At 36.5% G+C, this 16753-nt stretch overlaps 1 protein-coding gene across 3 annotated transcripts; it reads right to left on the bottom strand.

Annotated features, from left to right (window-relative positions):
• Window positions 1-2040: 2040 nt before the first annotated feature.
• On the bottom strand, window positions 2041-16200 carry LOC136800366 (uncharacterized). 3 transcript variants are annotated; one of them, XM_067057021.1, is made up of 11 exons: window positions 15896-16200; window positions 10291-10465; window positions 9761-9942; window positions 9211-9370; window positions 8130-8675; window positions 6990-7208; window positions 6200-6343; window positions 4383-4862; window positions 3846-4072; window positions 3363-3525; window positions 2041-3017 (listed from the first exon to the last, which is right to left on the bottom strand). In XM_067057021.1, exons 1-11 carry the CDS (start codon window positions 15902-15904, stop codon window positions 2488-2490), a joined length of 2835 nt encoding a protein of 944 aa, XP_066913122.1. In that variant the 5' UTR covers window positions 15905-16200; the 3' UTR covers window positions 2041-2487. The 3 variants fall into 3 exon arrangements, with proteins under 3 accessions (XP_066913122.1, XP_066913107.1, XP_066913115.1); XM_067057006.1 differs by lacking the exon at window positions 15896-16200 and adding an exon at window positions 12419-12571; XM_067057014.1 differs by lacking the exon at window positions 15896-16200 and adding an exon at window positions 12419-12571 and having other exon boundaries at window positions 9211-9367.
• Between the last annotated feature and the right edge of the window lie 553 nt (window positions 16201-16753).

Genomic DNA, 16753 nt, shown 5'->3' with positions numbered 1-16753 from the left:
GGGTCCCATTGGGTCTGAGAAGAGGTTGCTTGACCTGACCTGGGGGTTGCGTGATTGCATGAATGGGGCTCTTAAAAGAAACCTGTGGAAAAGGTTTGTCATAAAGAAGGGTTTTAAGCTGTAGAAAAGAAAAAGCATCTGTTTCTTTCTTCTAAACAAGGACTGGAGTAGTAGCAAAAACTTATCCAAAACGTCAAATGTTTGTGAATAAAACAGCCAACGGAACAGCCATATCCGAATATATTCGAGGTTTCCAAAGATCTCGAAACTTAAGTCTCCAGGCACCACCCTATCAATAATATAATTTTATCGAATTTTGAACCCAAATCCAACCCACTTTGAAGTCTTCAGGCTACTTAAAAATGGAGGTATATAAAGACAGCCAAACAGTTCAGAAAATTATAACTGTTGATAGCATGTTGATAGCTATTATTAAAAAGAAGGAATGGAATGGCGTATCAACCTGGACATAAGATTGTTCACATAAGCAGGCGTCAACTGAAATCTTTCCATTCACATTTATTCGAAAATCGAATTACCTGAAAGAGCATGCAGTTAGTGATTTCAACATATTCGGCTTAGATGACACAAGATTAATAAAAATCAACCAAAACACTTAAATGTTTCTAGACAAAACAGTGGACTTTTGAACATCAAATCGGGTCCCAACAAACTTTTCTCCTCTTGGAAAAAATTGATTTTGTTTTTTTTTTAAGTAGAGAGGGACATTTTTCATTCAAAAACAAGAGTTTCTTTTGAGAATGTCGATTACGGTAATTTGTCTTCTGTTCATTTCTTTTTATGTTTCAATGAGGTTCTTTTTAGGTTAGGGAAAATTTCGAAATGTTTCCATCCATAGTTCAGGAGAAGAAAAAAACTAAATATTCAATCTGGCGGCTGGAAGTTTCAGCTTGTCTTGTGCGTCACAATCCTCTAGCCAATAAAAAATGATACAGTGAACCTCTATAACTAAAATGATTCCTTAGCTCGAACTAGTTTTCTGGTCCCTTCACCCCATAACTCGAAATTTCCATAATTTGAACAAATTTGTGTTCCCCCGTGCGCGTTCGAGTTATGGCGAATCCACAGTACCAGTAGTTGAATCTAAATCTTCCTTTAAGAAGCCCCAGTAAATTAGAGCCGAGGTTCGGTTGTTCTTATTAGAGTTCTTAATTAAAGATTAAATTGTTCTTAATATTCATATTTTTCTGATTAACTCCACAATAAGTCCAAAATCAGCTTGGAATCTACATTTCTATGAAAATTAATGTCTTCTAAAACTTAATTTTTTTGCATGACGTATTTAAATAAAGAATCTAAAATCTAAATTCAGAATAGTATTTATTTTCAATTTGCACGTCGTTATTTCTGACTTAAAAAAATTATGATTAAAAATACTAAGAAACAAAGTAATAACTAATAGATCTTCCACTTGTAAAATAAATAAAGTACTGTATTTTAAGTTTGCAGATAAAAAATAAGTAAATCCAGTGAAAATTGAAAGCACTTTCAATTTAGACGGTGTTGAATTTTTAAATTATATTGTCGAACTTCGACTCGAAAACCAAAAAAAGCAAAAAGTTTATTAAATCCCATAGGGAAGCTAAATTCCCTGATTCCCGTTGAAATATTCGAGCGAGAATTGGAAACCTTCCCATAAAATTGGAATATTTTAATAGAGCCATCAAGTGAACTTTTTTCGATTTTTTCGTTAGTCAAACTTTCTTAAGAATTTATTTTCTCTTCCGAAAATCCCCTAATTGAATTATGAGACACCAGAGGTCGTCCCCCATCCCCTACTGTCAGCGTTGACATAGGCCCCGGCGAGCTATTTTGAGTGGGGGGGGGGGGCAATATTTTGGAAAAATTGTCGCCCGCCATGGTTGGGCGATGAAGAAATCTTTTCACTTTTTACACGCTCAAAACACCTTAAAACGTTTATCTAATTGGGGAGAATAATAGTTTTTATGGCTTTTTTTATGGCTTAAAATAGTAGCTATTAAAAAAAGTATGGCATGGTCTGCAAAAAAAGTGCGTGGCCCATGGTTCAGTTTCAGACTCAACATTGACAGTGGGGTGGGATGGATTGTGATCTTTCAAAAGAGTTTAGAATTGCTTAAAAACTATGATGTATATTTTTTGGGGGATTGAAGGTACGGAAGCCATCTCTTAAGAGGCAAAAATGAAGAAACACTTCACCTCTTTAAATTACTCTCATAAATCTCATGAAAACATGTGAACTCTAAATATGAATTAAAAAACACGATTAGTTCATCCATATAAAACTAAAATTTCCAATTAGTTGCACAAACGACAATAGTTTAATGTCATATGCGGTGTCAATTGTAAGCCCTGCCACAGACCTATATCAGATCTAGGCGAGCAAAGTCACTGCAAGTACATAGCCAACCGACAGTGGTTCTTTCCAGTTGCCAACTTAATAACAATGAAGAAAGAATCATACCACGGGGAAGATAATACGGTTAACTAGTTTCCAAATTTCTGTTGAAACATAGCTGGTAGCACACCGTTCCGATTCTGTCGTATCACGTCCTCGCCGATCGCTATAATGTCAGAATTCAAGAGCGTCGTGAATTGTAATTGTCCTGCTAGCTGTCCTGGGAGGACTCCCTGGGATAGAAGATGAAGACCACGCCCTGACGTTGTAATGTTACCGTCTTGGTCTACCGTCATAGAGATGGTGGGTTCTTCCAGTTCACGGCCCTGTTGCGTCGCTGCGGCCGATTCTGCCAGTTGCCTTGTTATGACTTCTTGGAGACGTTCCGTTGTGGTTGCGTCAGCGGCTGCCGTTTGCGTTGAATCGCGTCCTGTAGCTCCAGTTGCAGCTCCGGCAGACGTTATAGCAACCTCTCGAGTTGTGAGACCTTCACGTGCCAATTGTTCACGTAGTAGTTGTTCGTTACGTACCATCGTGTCTTGTGCCCGACTGATTTGAAATTGCGGAGAACCGGAACCTTGACCGGTGTGACTGATGGTGTATAGAGTTTCGATGTTTCCTAAGGATTAAGAATAATAACTTAACATTTAAAGATTGCATAGACATAAGCCTTTTCCTGGTTGTTTGAAATATAGAACATGGGGCTTTTGTACGTCTTGGGGGAATTAATCCGAGAAACTTTTCAAATCAATATGCTTGAAGCGAATATTATGTTTTTCGCAGAAAAATAAGTTTTAGAAGAAGATTGAGATGTAGAAAGTTGTATATAGGTTAGCGAATTTCTTTAAGTAGGTATATTATATAAAACAGGAGAATAGACATATAAAAATATAGTTAAATTCATAGATACTCTCTGTTTACTATGACCTTGAATTTACCGTTGGTTTTTAAGAATAAAACATACCTCTTGAAGCAGCTGCTACAAAGGCTTGTTGTTGTTCTGACGTCACATTTTGCGTGGGACTGGGCATGAGCGTTGATTGGATCATCGGGTTCAACCCTGCTGCTATGGCAACCGCTCCATCTAACGGAATCTCCGTCGTCTCGATATTCTCCTTGCGAACTTTCTATTGAGGTGGAAGAAAAACCAGTCAGAAAATGATAAATCTATGTGTTCTATGGTTCTACGTACTGTGTTCCAGTCAATTCTCGCTGATTCGAAATCGGACAGAAATCTAATTATCTCTGAAAAGTTAATCGTGTTATTTACTTTGAATGCATACAACCTTAAGTAAAAGGGCATATTTTATTAAATTATTTCGACTTTTCTGAAGTTTTTCAATATTTTTTGTACCTGTTCATGTCATTTGTAGAAGATTTTGAGAAAAATAATAACACTCCGACATACACCTCTAACGAAACTTTTAAACAATTGAACATGTCAAACCTTTCCTTGGTCTTTCTTAACATTATTGGCCGCACGGACTAAGCGGGCGGCAGCTTCAGCTTCAATGACAGCTTTGTGTTGTTGAATGAGTGGTTCAGGAGCTGCATCGTCAAAGGGGCGTGGTATTTCTGCATTCTCTACGTTGTGCTGCTTGAGCATGTGTTGAAGAAATTTCTTGGGTCCTGGTTGTCCTTTTCCGCACACAGTACAATAATAACGGAACACACCTGTGTAGAGATTGAAAAAGTTGAACTTTGGTGGCATGGCTTTAATTCAAGTATTTCAAAAAAAGTTCCGCAAAACAAGAAAAAGTCAGTCTCAGCAAGAATCTTAAATAAAGAGATTTACTGTTTTATTAAAGTTCCTTGGTCTCGAATATCAATGCTGTAATGGTACAGGTTGAATTTAACTAAACATCACTTTCTTTTTCTTTAAAACGATATGGAAAACGATAGTCTTCCTCGGAAGAGAATTCGAGTTTTCTAAAAGCAATATTCGTCATGGTCTTCCAAAATGAATTCAAGTATTTCTCCTTACCTGTGTGAGAGCGTATGTGTTCTCTCAAATTATCCGTGCGGGCGAACGATTTATCACATTGGTCACACTTGAAAGGTTTGACTTTCGAGTGTGAATATAAATGTCTGGTCAATTTGTCTTTTCTATAGAATGTCTTATCGCAGCCGACGTGGTTCTTGAATGGACACGTGTAAACAGGGCGGTCTGGGGCGTGGATCATCAGATGGCGTTTCAATTTCTCCGGCCGTGAAAATCCTTTTTGGCAAACGTCACAAACGAAATCACGTGATAAAGAGTGCATTCCTTCGACGTGGTATTTGAGTTCACGCGGTGTTTTGAATGCGCGCGAACATTGATCACATTTGTGTGTTTTCTCAGAGTGAGATAATTTGTGACGCATGAGCGATTGTTTGTTGACGTACGACCGCTCGCACTGGTCACAAGGGTGACTGTGTGTTTCTTTGGTTGCATGTTTCTCTAGACGGTCTTCCGTGTAAAAACCTGTAAGAAAATAAAACATAGTTACTGATCACGAGTCCACTACTATATACAGATGTAAGCTAACAGGGGGGTCAGGGTCCAGGATACCAACCCAGGGCCCAAAAACCTGACTTTTCGAGATTTAAAAGTAGTAGACACCACCACCCCCTAAATTGGTATCAATACCAACTTGAAAACCCCAATTTTCTAAAAAAGCGGGGACCCACCCCCCTAAATTGGTATCGATACGAACTTGAAAATCCTGATTTTTCTGAAAAAGGGGGACCCACCCCCCTAAATTGGCAATCAGTAAAAATGCAAGAAGTTATATGCATAGGATACTGCATACAAGGGATGCTAAACAAATCTGTGAATGTTTTTATTCAAAGAATATTCCTCTTATTAATCCTGATTAATCACTTAATTATACTATGTACCACACTTTAGACTCCTGAAAATTAAAACAAGTTTTTCTCATTCTGATACAACGTAAATTAAGTTTCTTGAACTATATTGGCAAAATGTATCAAATTCATAAAATTAGTTGATAAACTAGACTAGATAAAAAACTTATTGTATTAGGCACACCTAGAGTCTTTGTAACATAGCCTATGTATGATTAACGTTAGATACAGAAAAAAGATCTGTTAAGACTTGATTCACTTTGTTCAACTCTAGTTTTGAATGAATTTTGGTTGATTGAAAGAATTGAGAGCAGCAAAAGTTAAATAAAAATTTAATTTCAATTTAATTTAATTTCAATTATAGAATGAAGAATGATTCAAATAAGTTTTTATACTTACATTATACAGCATTTTAAGTCAGATACCGATTTCAAATTCAGCAAAAATTAAAAAAAGGGGGACCCACCCCCTCATTTTGGTGTCGATACCAACTTAAAAATTCCCTTATTTTCAAAAAAAGGGGGACCCACCCCCTCATTTTGGAATCGATACCAACTTGACTTTTTGAAATTTGAAAAAAAAATTGACACCACCCCCGGCCCTGGGTTTGGTATCTGGATCCTGACCCCCCCCCCCTGAAGCTAAACGTCGTTTATTCAAAATGTTTAAGGCGTGACTACAAGACGAATGAGAGTACCAAAGCTTCCGAATGTTTCGGAGTATTAGAACCGATTTCTCTAACCCTAAACTAAATGTTTAAATAATTTTAAAGAGCAATACTGTAAAATCTTGATCGACGTCAAAGTGTAGCGTGAGCTAGTGAGGGCGACACAAGACCTTTTCAACAACCAGTTCTATTTCTATCATATTGACGGAGAGTAATACGATTGCCACGGTGTCCACGATTACGATGCAAAATTGCTGTGACAAACGAAAAAGGAAATAAGATATTACCTTCATTGCAAATTTTACATTTGTGTACTTTGGTATGTTTTCTCTTGTGTTCGATCATGGTCATTCGGCTTGGAAACAACAATAAGCAGATGGGACAGCGATGCGATGAATGGCGACCTCCGCGTCCCCGACCTCGACCCCGAACTAAAGTTAAAAGCATAAATATAATTGTCCACGTTTATCTGATATCTTATTTATAATCTTATCAAGTGTTGCAAATAACTTTTATTGAATTTAAACGAAAGTTTTAAACATCAAACAAAAAATTTACAAAATTACGTTCTTCCAAAGCTTACAATTGAGACAAAAATTCTAATGAAAAACTCCCCTGGATGGATTTTTGTCAACAGACAGAAAAGTTGCAACACTGCATATCTTATCTAATCTTGGGAGGTAGTAGTACTAGATAAACGAGATGACGGATATGAACGGGCAAAAGTTCAAATATCGACCGTTAGTAGAGAGATTGAGGTTTTTAGAACTATATTCTTCAATAATTTCAGCAAAGATATCAAAACTTAGTCAAAATTCCAAGAACTTTTCGACCCTTTAAAGGACTTGATTTTCGGAGGCTGAACAAAAAGTCACTATCATTCCGGTCGAAACGCCGAGGCTTAGTCACATCCAAAGGTTCATTTTTAATCTCCATTAAGGTAGAAATGGCAAGAACAGGCATATACTAGTTACTTTTTTGGTTACTTTGGTAAACAGTTTCTCAAGTGAAGTGGGAGAGGTTTGAACTTCTCTACAAAAGTAAAATGAAAAACGGGATGCGCTTGACAATTTGTACCTGTAAGTTCAAGAAGAGAGCTAGAAGCAGAATGCAATCCACTGGGACCTGCTCCATCGGCCCCTTCATGTCGTGCTTCGTCTCTCGGGTCATAATGCGGCTTGTGTCTCCTTGGCGGTCTAGATTTCCTTTTGGCTTTTGGAGGTGAATCGAGGCTATCCATTGGTTCGGATGTTCCGATTTCGTTTTCATCAAAGGGTTTGGGTTGTCGGGCACGCCCTGACATTTAAAACAAAGAATAATTAATAAGGATGATAAAGGAGCTATCTTTATTTCCAAGTTTGGTTATTATCTCGTCAACCTCGTAAAAATTGTAAAAACGTGAAAAACCATGAATGTTCGACAGCATTTTCCTTTTTGAAAAAGGGTCTATTTGCCAAACTAATTTTTATAAAATGAACAACTTCCATCCAAATAAACCGGCAGACGGAAGAGATTCTTTAAGTGATACCAGTCCCAACGACCATAGATAGATAGTATTCAGGAAGGGGGGTCGGTAGTAAAATCTCAGACATATATGAATAGTAAAAGGATTTTTACATACCACCACCCAGACTCTTGGAAGAGGTATTTTACTACCCTGGGGTAGTAAAAGTTTTGGGACAATTTGTCATGGAGACCACCGTCCTATTTTTTGGTTACTTTTCGGACCGATTTTACAAAAAAAGCTAAAAAATGATTATTTCTGTGACACATATTTTACTAGAATTAGAATTAAAGTCTTTTATATTGACATAAAATTTCCAGAATTTTTTGTTTGCAGCAAACAACTTTCCAACAGAAAATTTTTTCAAATTATAAAAATTTTCAGATTTTTTCAGAAAAGTCATCCAAAAAATTGAAAGAATTACAAAAATAGCTAAAATTTGCTAATTTTACCAGTTTTAACTACCCAGGTAGTAAATTTTTTTCAACATTTAACAACCCATTTTAGTATTTAACTTCCCTGGGTAGTAATTTTTTTTTCTCGATTTTTCGTTTCACCACCACCGTAGTAAACGTCATTATGTCTGAGATTTTACTACCAACCCCCCGTGTAGTATTTTCTCTTGAAATTCAATTGAACATAAACAACAGTTAAACCCTCTACATATTAATTAAATGGAGAATTTCAAAAAAAGTTAGTCAAATTTCTCTTACTTTTTTTACCAGCTTCGTCAACAATGTCTTCCTGGGAAAGCAAAATATCATCACCAGTTTTCTCTTTGCTCCATAAGTCTTCAGAAGTGTATTGAGGTTCATTTTCCTCAACTCCCCGTTTCTCGGTACCAATATCTTGAATCTCGTTTCTAATGGAGATGAAAGAATCACGGAATATGGTATTCTTGGCTGCAGCTTCTAGAATGTTTTGGTTGTTTTCTGTTTGGGATTGAGACTGCTGATGCTGCTGCTGTTGTTGTTGCTGCTGCTGTTGCTGCTGCTGCTGCTGCTGCTGCTGCTGCTGTTGCTGCTGTTGCTGCTGGGTTGTTGTTGTTATTTGTTCGTTTCCCATAGGTTGGACTTGTGATTGCTGAGTATCTCCACTGCTTGAGTATTGCTGTTGAGGTGTTTTGGTTGGTGATGCTTGTTGTTTGTTCGGTGAACTGCTTTTAATGGTTTTACAAGCTTTAGATTGTTTGTGTTTCAAGTAAGCCGTGACATCATGGAAAACAACTTTGCAACGCCCACATTGGTGTATGTCTTCGTCTGAAATGTAATGAATGATTGAATGAATAAAAAATTAGCAGTGAGACCAACCTCAAAAAGGACGGAACTGTGCGAAAATTTGCCGATAGGTCAGGACAAGTTTTATATGGTTAAAAAATTCAAAGCAAGAGATATTTCCTTTCTGTTTAGGCTACAGTTGCCTTACTTTTCGGATTGATAGTTTGAGGCTTACCAAATACACGCTTTTTTATAAGAATAGTGTTTTTTGTCTGAGCGTGGCATTATTCTTATTTTTCAATTGTTCCAAACAAGGCACATCGTTCTAACTCCTAAATCTCACCCTCATATTATTTTAGAAGTTATTCTTATAAAAAGCATGTAGTTCATTATCTCAATAATTTCGATAGAGATATTCTCTCAAAACATGCTTAAACCTTCACCAGAATCAATGCTGTAATGAACCTTCTGATCCCTTACCAAGCGTTTTAGTGATGAGCCAAAGGAGGGGTGCCTAAGGTTGGATTTCACAATGGGACTAATAGCTTCCCTGGTAAAGTGGCGTAAACATACATACCAGAGGATTCATTTTCATCCATCGATTTGGTTGAAGCTGTGCTTTGACTTGTATCCAACTGGCTATTCATTGAAGAATGTTTATCAGGTGTTGTTGCAATAATTTGTTGCGATTGTTGTTGAGACATTTGCTGTTGCTGTGCTTGCACATGTTGAATCTGCTGTAAATTAAAAAAAAAATTATCCAGTGTTACAATTAGGCTTGGTGATAATTATTGAACAAAAAAAACCATCTTACTGAGAAGACAGAAATGAAATGCCTCTCAACTAGACGGGTTTCTGTCTTAAGACAGAAAGTTGCAATAATACAAAGATTCAATCAAGTAAGTTTGGTTGTCACTGATATGCCTGGATATGCTCTGGCATACTGACGCGAATTATGTTGAAATTATAGGGCACTTCTGTGTGGATGGTTAATCTTAGCTGTAATATGAATTAAGATAAAACCTAGGTGTCATTTCTGCTCAGACTTTGAAGACTACAGGAAGTTCTTTGAAGAATCTGCAAAATCGTGCAAAATAAGTTAACCTCAGAATATGTATACTCTATACCTGTTGTAATTGTTGCTGGTGATGAATTTGTTGAAGTTGTTGTTGTTGTTGTGATTCATGTTGATTGAGTTGTCGTTGGTTTTGTTGTTGGGAGGAATTTTCTGTTTGTTGCTGGAGAGCAGCAGATTGTGACATGAAGTCAGTACTGACATAATTCGATCCACCAACAGTGAAACCTTGAGCTGAAAATCAGAGAAAGAAGATTGAAATATGAAAAGGCTTTTGATTTTATTAAAATGACAAGAGATTTTGAAATTGACAGATTCTCTTCACAACTTCAGAAAGGTTTCTAATTTTGAATTAATCCCAACTTTTTAAATATTGGGCTCCTTCACCTTATGCGTGGAGAAATTGGCAAGTAAAGATCTTTGTGCAAAAAGTCATAAACATGAAATGAGTGAATTGTTGTGACATGTTTTTAAAATGTCCAATAACTACTTGAACCACTTTTAATCATTTTCTTCTTACATAACCAGACATAACACGAAAAGTAAATGTACTCTCAAAAACAATGCTTCGATCAAATATACCTCCACTAGAATGTTGAAAAGTAGAATGAAATGTTCCATCATTATTTGAAGTGGAATATGGAATGTGTTGGGATCCAGAAGACACCAAGGGATATTGTTGAATCAGGATATTTTGAAGGTTTTGGATGTTCCCTGTTTGGTGATAATGACCAGAATGATCTCCATTGCTTGCGTCCTAACATAGAGATAATGAACAATGTTATGAACAAATAAACAGATTCAATTTGATAGCAATAGGCAAGGTTAAAGAGAAATTACAAGCAGAGGCAATGATAAACTGTTTGATGCAATGATGTTTGATTATTCAGAGGATCTCGACAGAATTGATTATTTGTATATAGACGAGTAGCTGATGACACATAAAAATTTAAATTGAGCGAATAATCCCAAACTGATTTTATTCCTTCATATAAAACCTGGATAACTCCAAAACGCCCTACCAACAGTCACAGAATTATTTACCAGACGTGTTTAGTAATATTTAAGATCACAATGAGGTCATTATTCTATAAGCTACCGTCAACTGCTCTAACTTGGCTTGGGACTATCTGACAAAACATGGGACGGCAATTCGGCCACCATTTCACCAAACCTCCAAAGTCATTTGATTTGAGTTAATGAACGACGTATTAAAAAATACACAATTTCTCATTCGCACCGAGTAGGCTTTTAAATTGAAATGTGCAAAAAATCTGTAGTGGAACACATGCAAGTGTCTTCAGGTGTCTGTGCACTCTAAGAGAAACGAAGAAGTATGATTGATAAACTTGGTGGGGTTATCAAAACAAATTTGTTGTCAAAGAAATTTAACAGTACCGTAAATCCTTGAATAAGCGCCCAGACGCTTATTTAATTTTTCAGGCTCTAAGGGGGGCGCTTTATTCAAGCGGAGCGCTTATTCGAGGGGAGCGCTTATTCGAGCGGGCGCTTATTTTTTTATTTCAGAAATTTGCAGAAATTCGTATATCAACAAATTCGGAATCTGCTTAAACTTGACTGTTTCAAAGGGTTGATTTAAAAAAAAGCATGAATTAAAGAAAAATTGGAAAAATCCAATTGACAATTTCTATCATTTTATTCTTAATCGCTTTCTTTCTTTTTAAGACACAAGTATCTACTCAATATCTTATTCAATCTATAACAAAATTCGAATAAGCGCCCTTACCTGGAGGGGGCGCTTATTCAAAGGGGGGCGCTTATAATATTATTTTGACTAAACGGGGGGCGCTTATTCAAGCAGGGCGTTTATTCAAGCGGGCGCTTATTGGAGGATTTACCAAGTGAAAATACAGGCCAGATCAACCAGTCCTATGTTTTGACCAATCGTTCCAAGTTAGAGCAGTTGAATGTTTTCAATGAAAATTTTTTGCTATTTTATTCAACTTTTACAAAAACGACCTGTACAGTAAGACAGAGTGTTTGAATTTTGAATTTTTGATTTCTTCGATTTGGGTATGAATTGGAATTTTGAAATTTTTCTAAGAACTTTTAAAATAAGAAAAATCTAATATACTGTAGTCAACTTCTTGCGATTAAAGGCTAGTTGAGCTCTTTTTAGATAGCTAAAGCATTTTCCAAAATGTTTTTAATTGATTTTATTCAATTTTTACAAAAACGACCTGTACAGTAAGACAGAGTGTTTGAATTTTGAATTTTTGATTTCTTCGATTTGGGTTTGAATTGGAATTTTGACATTTTTCTAAGAACTTTTAAAATAAGAAAAATCTAATATACTGTAGTCAACTTCTTGCGATTAAAGGCTAGTTGAGCTCTTTTTAGATAGCTAAAGCATTTTCCAACCTTTTTCATTCATATAAGCTATCTTCGATAAGCCAAAATTCATTATTAAGCAACATTTTTCAACTGCGTAATGATTAGGTGCCAAATCCGCATTTTTCCCTATCGATTCTGTGGATCGGAAAACTGTTAAGAAAACCAATTGGCTATTAAACTGTGTTGAAAAGATATTACTTGAAACAATGTATTGGCGACTTTAAGCTTGAATGGTAACTTGAAAGTGCGTAATGATTGGGCTACCCTGGTAAATTTTACGCACCTAATTGATCCGCGGCTCTTGTTATTTATCACGGAATATTCAAGAAAAAACATTTGGTGGGATAAAACGTACTTGAATAGGCTGCTTCATAGCAACAACCATTTGCGCGCTATCTTGTACCCAGATCTCCTCAGTTCAAAAGTTACTTCATCCTTCTAAAATATCAAAATGGTATCGCCACAGCGCATTTTCTTTGAAGCAAATTTTGGCGAGCAGGAAGTCAAAACAGAAACAAATTATTGGTACAAAAGGTAGGAAAATGTTTTGGCTTTCATAATAATTTTACTTCAAGGTTAGAAACCAAGTATATCATGAAATATTGGTGATTCAAAAAGTGCGTAAGAATTAGAAGTGCGTAACGATTACCTGACTTGACTATAATAATAATTGATGGAAAATTGATAAGATTGATAAGGCAGGTAATCAAAAGTTTGTCAATAACCATCAATACTGTAAGTTGGTCTAATATCGACATCCCTCCATAGTTTGCACCCCCCTTTTTAATAGGGGGGGATGCCAACTTTCTGGAGGGCCTTTGTAGGGGGGTACCAAGATCTGCCGAAAAAACTAGGGGGGATGGGAATGTAGGGGGGATCAAATAAAAAAGGGGGGTTTGGAAATTTTGGTCAATTTTCTAATCAAATACAAGTTAGTTATATTCTGTCATTGTTGGCTCGTGACTATAATACTTCATACTCTTTCTTGTTGATAATTTTGCTGGTAGGTGGGAAAGCGAGTTTCCTTCGAAACGGATTTTCTGTAAAAAAAAAGGGGGGGGGATAAGATTTCATTACAAAAGGGGGGGGGGGGTATATAGGGGGGATGAAATAAACCTAGGGGGGTTCATACCCCTCTGCAAACTATGCCCTCGTCTAATTCCGACACCCTTCTTTAGAGACAGGAATAATATGAAAGCTTGAATCACTGATTGAAAAAGGATTATTCCTCTCTGGACCACTAATAGTTTTGACCTTTCTATCAATTTCAGCTGATAAAAAGGGTGTCGGAATTAGATGAGGGATGTCGACATTAGACCAAATTACGGTAGCTAGCTCATCGGTTAAAATAATCAATAATAATACCGTAACTTGGTCTAATGTTGACATCCCTAGTCTTAATTCAACACCCTTTTCTAGAGCTGAAAAAAAAGGTCAAAATTATTTTTCTTTGCTTAGTGGTAAGGTAGGATATATCTTTTTTCAATCACCGAGTCCAACTTTCATTATTATTCCTCTAAAGAAGGGTGTTGAAATTAGAAGACGGATGTTGAGGTTAGACCAACTTACGGTAGTCGACACCGCAAGTCAGTTAGTCACACTAGGAAATCTAGCTTTCAGAAAAAACAACATCAGTCATCTACAGGATACATTTCAACAACAAGGATGAGAGTTACCTGAATCAAATTCGCAAGACAATATTAATTAAAACTTGAAAGTTGGAAACAAAATAAAACGTGCAGCAGCCAAAATCAACCAACCAAAATTTGTCATTCAATTCCCGAGACAGCGCTTGGATTTTTAAGGCCTTGTTTATACGCTAAAGTAAAAACAATTACGCACATGTAAATGGGTCATTGTTTGAGGTCCGGCAAAATTTCCGGGAGATAGCCTATCCGGCAGTGCGCGGATCTAGGTGGGTTCCGCCTCCCCCGTAGATCTTTTTCTTGGTAAGTTGATCTTCAAATTAGTTTTCAAGGTTGGCTTGGCTCAAATTTTTTCATCTATGTCTCAAATTTTAGGTAATTTCTCAAAGTTTTTGAAAATGTTAATTTCATTAAAAAGCGCCGGGTTATTTTTTCATGAATCCCTTTAGAAGTTTTGCGGTGCATTTTTTTGCTTGAGAGTCAAGTAAACGATATAGCGCTTTCGCAGCATTAATCTTTGATACACATTTTGGCGAAATGCTAGTGTGGCTAACTGCAAGTTACTTGAAATTAATCAATATCTCATTGAAAATCATAATAAATAGCTCATTGATATCAGTCGTTGGCTAATCGATCGCTACCGTAAGTTGGTCTAATGTCGACATCCGTCTTCTAATTTCGACATCGTTCTTTATAGATAGGAATAATAAGAAGGTCGAAATCAATGATAGACTAAAGATTTTTCCTCTCATCGCGCTAAGCAAAGTCAATCATCGATTCCGACCTTCCTCAGTTTCTATTGTTCCTATCTCTAAAGAAGGGTGTCAAAATTAGAAGACGGATGTCGACATTAGACCAACTTAGGCCGATGAAATTTACATATGAGTTTACCGTCGTGAACTTACCCAAAAATAGATGCGGCATGATTTCATTATTCATTATTCATTATTTTCCCAACAGCACCTTATCCACCATTTCTGCTACCATTATCTCTCAAAATAAAAAATTTTGCTTCGCTTCAACCCTACGCATGTTTTGCGAACGAAAAATAAAGATCGATTGCTACAGTGGCGCTAGATTTGGCAAAAAACTAAAATGGCCGCCAGGGCGGTTAGGCAGATAGATGGGCGTGACGCCCGCTGTAGTTGTAGGATTGAGGGCGGTCACATTTTCTGTAAAAAATCTTCTTTGTTTACCCGTGTTTACTCTGGGAAAAAGGTCATGCGTAGAGGGAATCCTGCGTAGAGACGATTTTAACAACGATAGAGGTTGTAGTTGTAAAGAAATATAGAAATAATGAAAATTTTAGGAATTTTGAAGATAATGAAATTTTCATGCGGGTGCTTTTTTAGAGATGCGGGCGGCCGACGGTAAACTCATATGTAAATTTCATCGGCCTTACGGTAATTGAGATTTTGGTTCAAACAGTTTAATAATATTATAAAGTACTGTAGGTTACTGTAAAATACTGAATTCTCCCCTGCACCCAAGCTTGTATAGTTTGAAACAATTTCTTTTACTTGAGCTTGCCAAAGGTTTCTAAAAAGTTGTCAGGCCATTTTTCATGCCCCTCCTGAAATTCGCTAAAATTTTGGCAAGAAGAACTAGGAAAAACTAGAAAAAGTGCCCTTTTTGGCCACCAGCAGACGCTGCCCTAACTTTCTTATAAAATGTCACCTGGCTGTATCTATTTTGGGAGTTGATGATTTTTTTAGGCAAACAATTCTGCCATTTGTAGGGATAAATTGAATTTGATTTTGGAACAAACCAGAAAGGGCTTGCAGATCAAAAATAAATTTCAAAATAAACAACAAATCGCAGTTCTTGGTAAAACTACAATAATCAATGAATTGAACTATGAATTTTAAGGACCAGCCGAATATCTTACAAACAAATCAGCAACTATGTGGTCTTCAAGGTCTTCCTTATATCGCCTGCGGATTAAAAAGTGAGGACTGTATTCCGTTTACCAATATCTGGTCTGTAAAATAAGTTACGATATTCTGAATTTATGAGCGCCCTTGTTCGAATCAGAAATGTGAGAAAAACAGGGGGGTAGATGACAAAATAAGACCAATTTTTCACCAATTATGTGGCTGATACCGTCAAATTAGCCATAATTGAGGAAGTTTTAGCCAAATTACAACCTCTTTCATTACACTTTGGCTAAGAAAAGTGAAGCTTACCTCCGCCATGACCGAGAAATAGCACAATTCTTAACAGACAATCACCCAGAAAATCTCCATTTTGTTCCGCTGTATGGGTGTCCAGTTATAATTTTATTGGAGTGAAGGATGCCTTGTCAAGCCAATTTGAAATGATCATATAAATCAAATTGATTCAGCAACAAACCAATGTGAACAATTTACATAAAGTTTAAATGTTTGACAGTGAAAACTACGATAATTCGATCAAATTTACCAAATTTACTTCAGCTGTACACACAAATTTTCACTGTTTTGAACCTCCTGAAAAAATCCCGTTCGATAAAGAGTTTTCGGGGGTAATTAGTATGCGATTTTAAAAACAAAGGAAATGTAATTATGCATGACGCGATAATATATTCTGGGATAAATTACTTTCACTTTCGTTTTAACGGGGGGAATTGGTAATCTCCGAGTAGATTCTAAACATGATTACTTCGTCGCTTCGTATTCACTCTAGCCATAGCTGGCCATAGCTACGTAAAGAGTTCGCCTTATATCCCTTTAGAGCAGGAATAAAGAAAGAAATTTTTATCTATCCTCCTGATTTCACTTATAAAATCATTTTCCACATAGAATTTACTAGTTTGTCAGAGTCGAAAAAACTTGTTTTAGAGTATAAAATATATAGAGTAAGCGAGTGGTGGAGGTGTTTACATTGTTTGTTCCAACCTCTACTGGGGGGGCCCCCTCTACTGCCCTACTGTCACTATTTTTTTTCATGAACCGCCGTGATAGCTGTTAACTATGCACATATACCAACGGTCAAATTTTCCAAAGTGCAGTAATTTTCGTGAGGCAATTCTTTTAGTGCCAATAAATCTGAATAAGGAGGTTCCA

Source organism: Clytia hemisphaerica, unplaced genomic scaffold, assembly GCF_902728285.1.
Source record: "Clytia hemisphaerica strain Z4C2 unplaced genomic scaffold, Clytia hemisphaerica genome assembly, whole genome shotgun sequence".
Lineage (NCBI taxonomy): Eukaryota > Metazoa > Cnidaria > Hydrozoa > Leptothecata > Clytiidae > Clytia > Clytia hemisphaerica.
Note: the sequence above shows the minus strand (reverse complement) of the source record. Positions and strands in the feature narration are given on the sequence as shown.

What these genes read in the sequence shown, in the direction of transcription:
- LOC136800366 (XM_067057006.1), bottom strand. Translation starts at nt 12,448, where the DNA reads ATGGTTGTTGCTATGAAGCAGCCTATTCAA. An exon ending in TGACGAAGCTGGTAAAAAAA is followed by an intron (nt 7,209 to 8,129) that starts GTAAGAGAAATT and finishes TTTAAATGTCAG; the next exon opens with GGCGTGCCCGACAACCCAAA. An exon ending in ACACATACGCTCTCACACAG is followed by an intron (nt 4,073 to 4,382) that starts GTAAGGAGAAAT and finishes ATCTCTACACAG; the next exon opens with GTGTGTTCCGTTATTATTGT.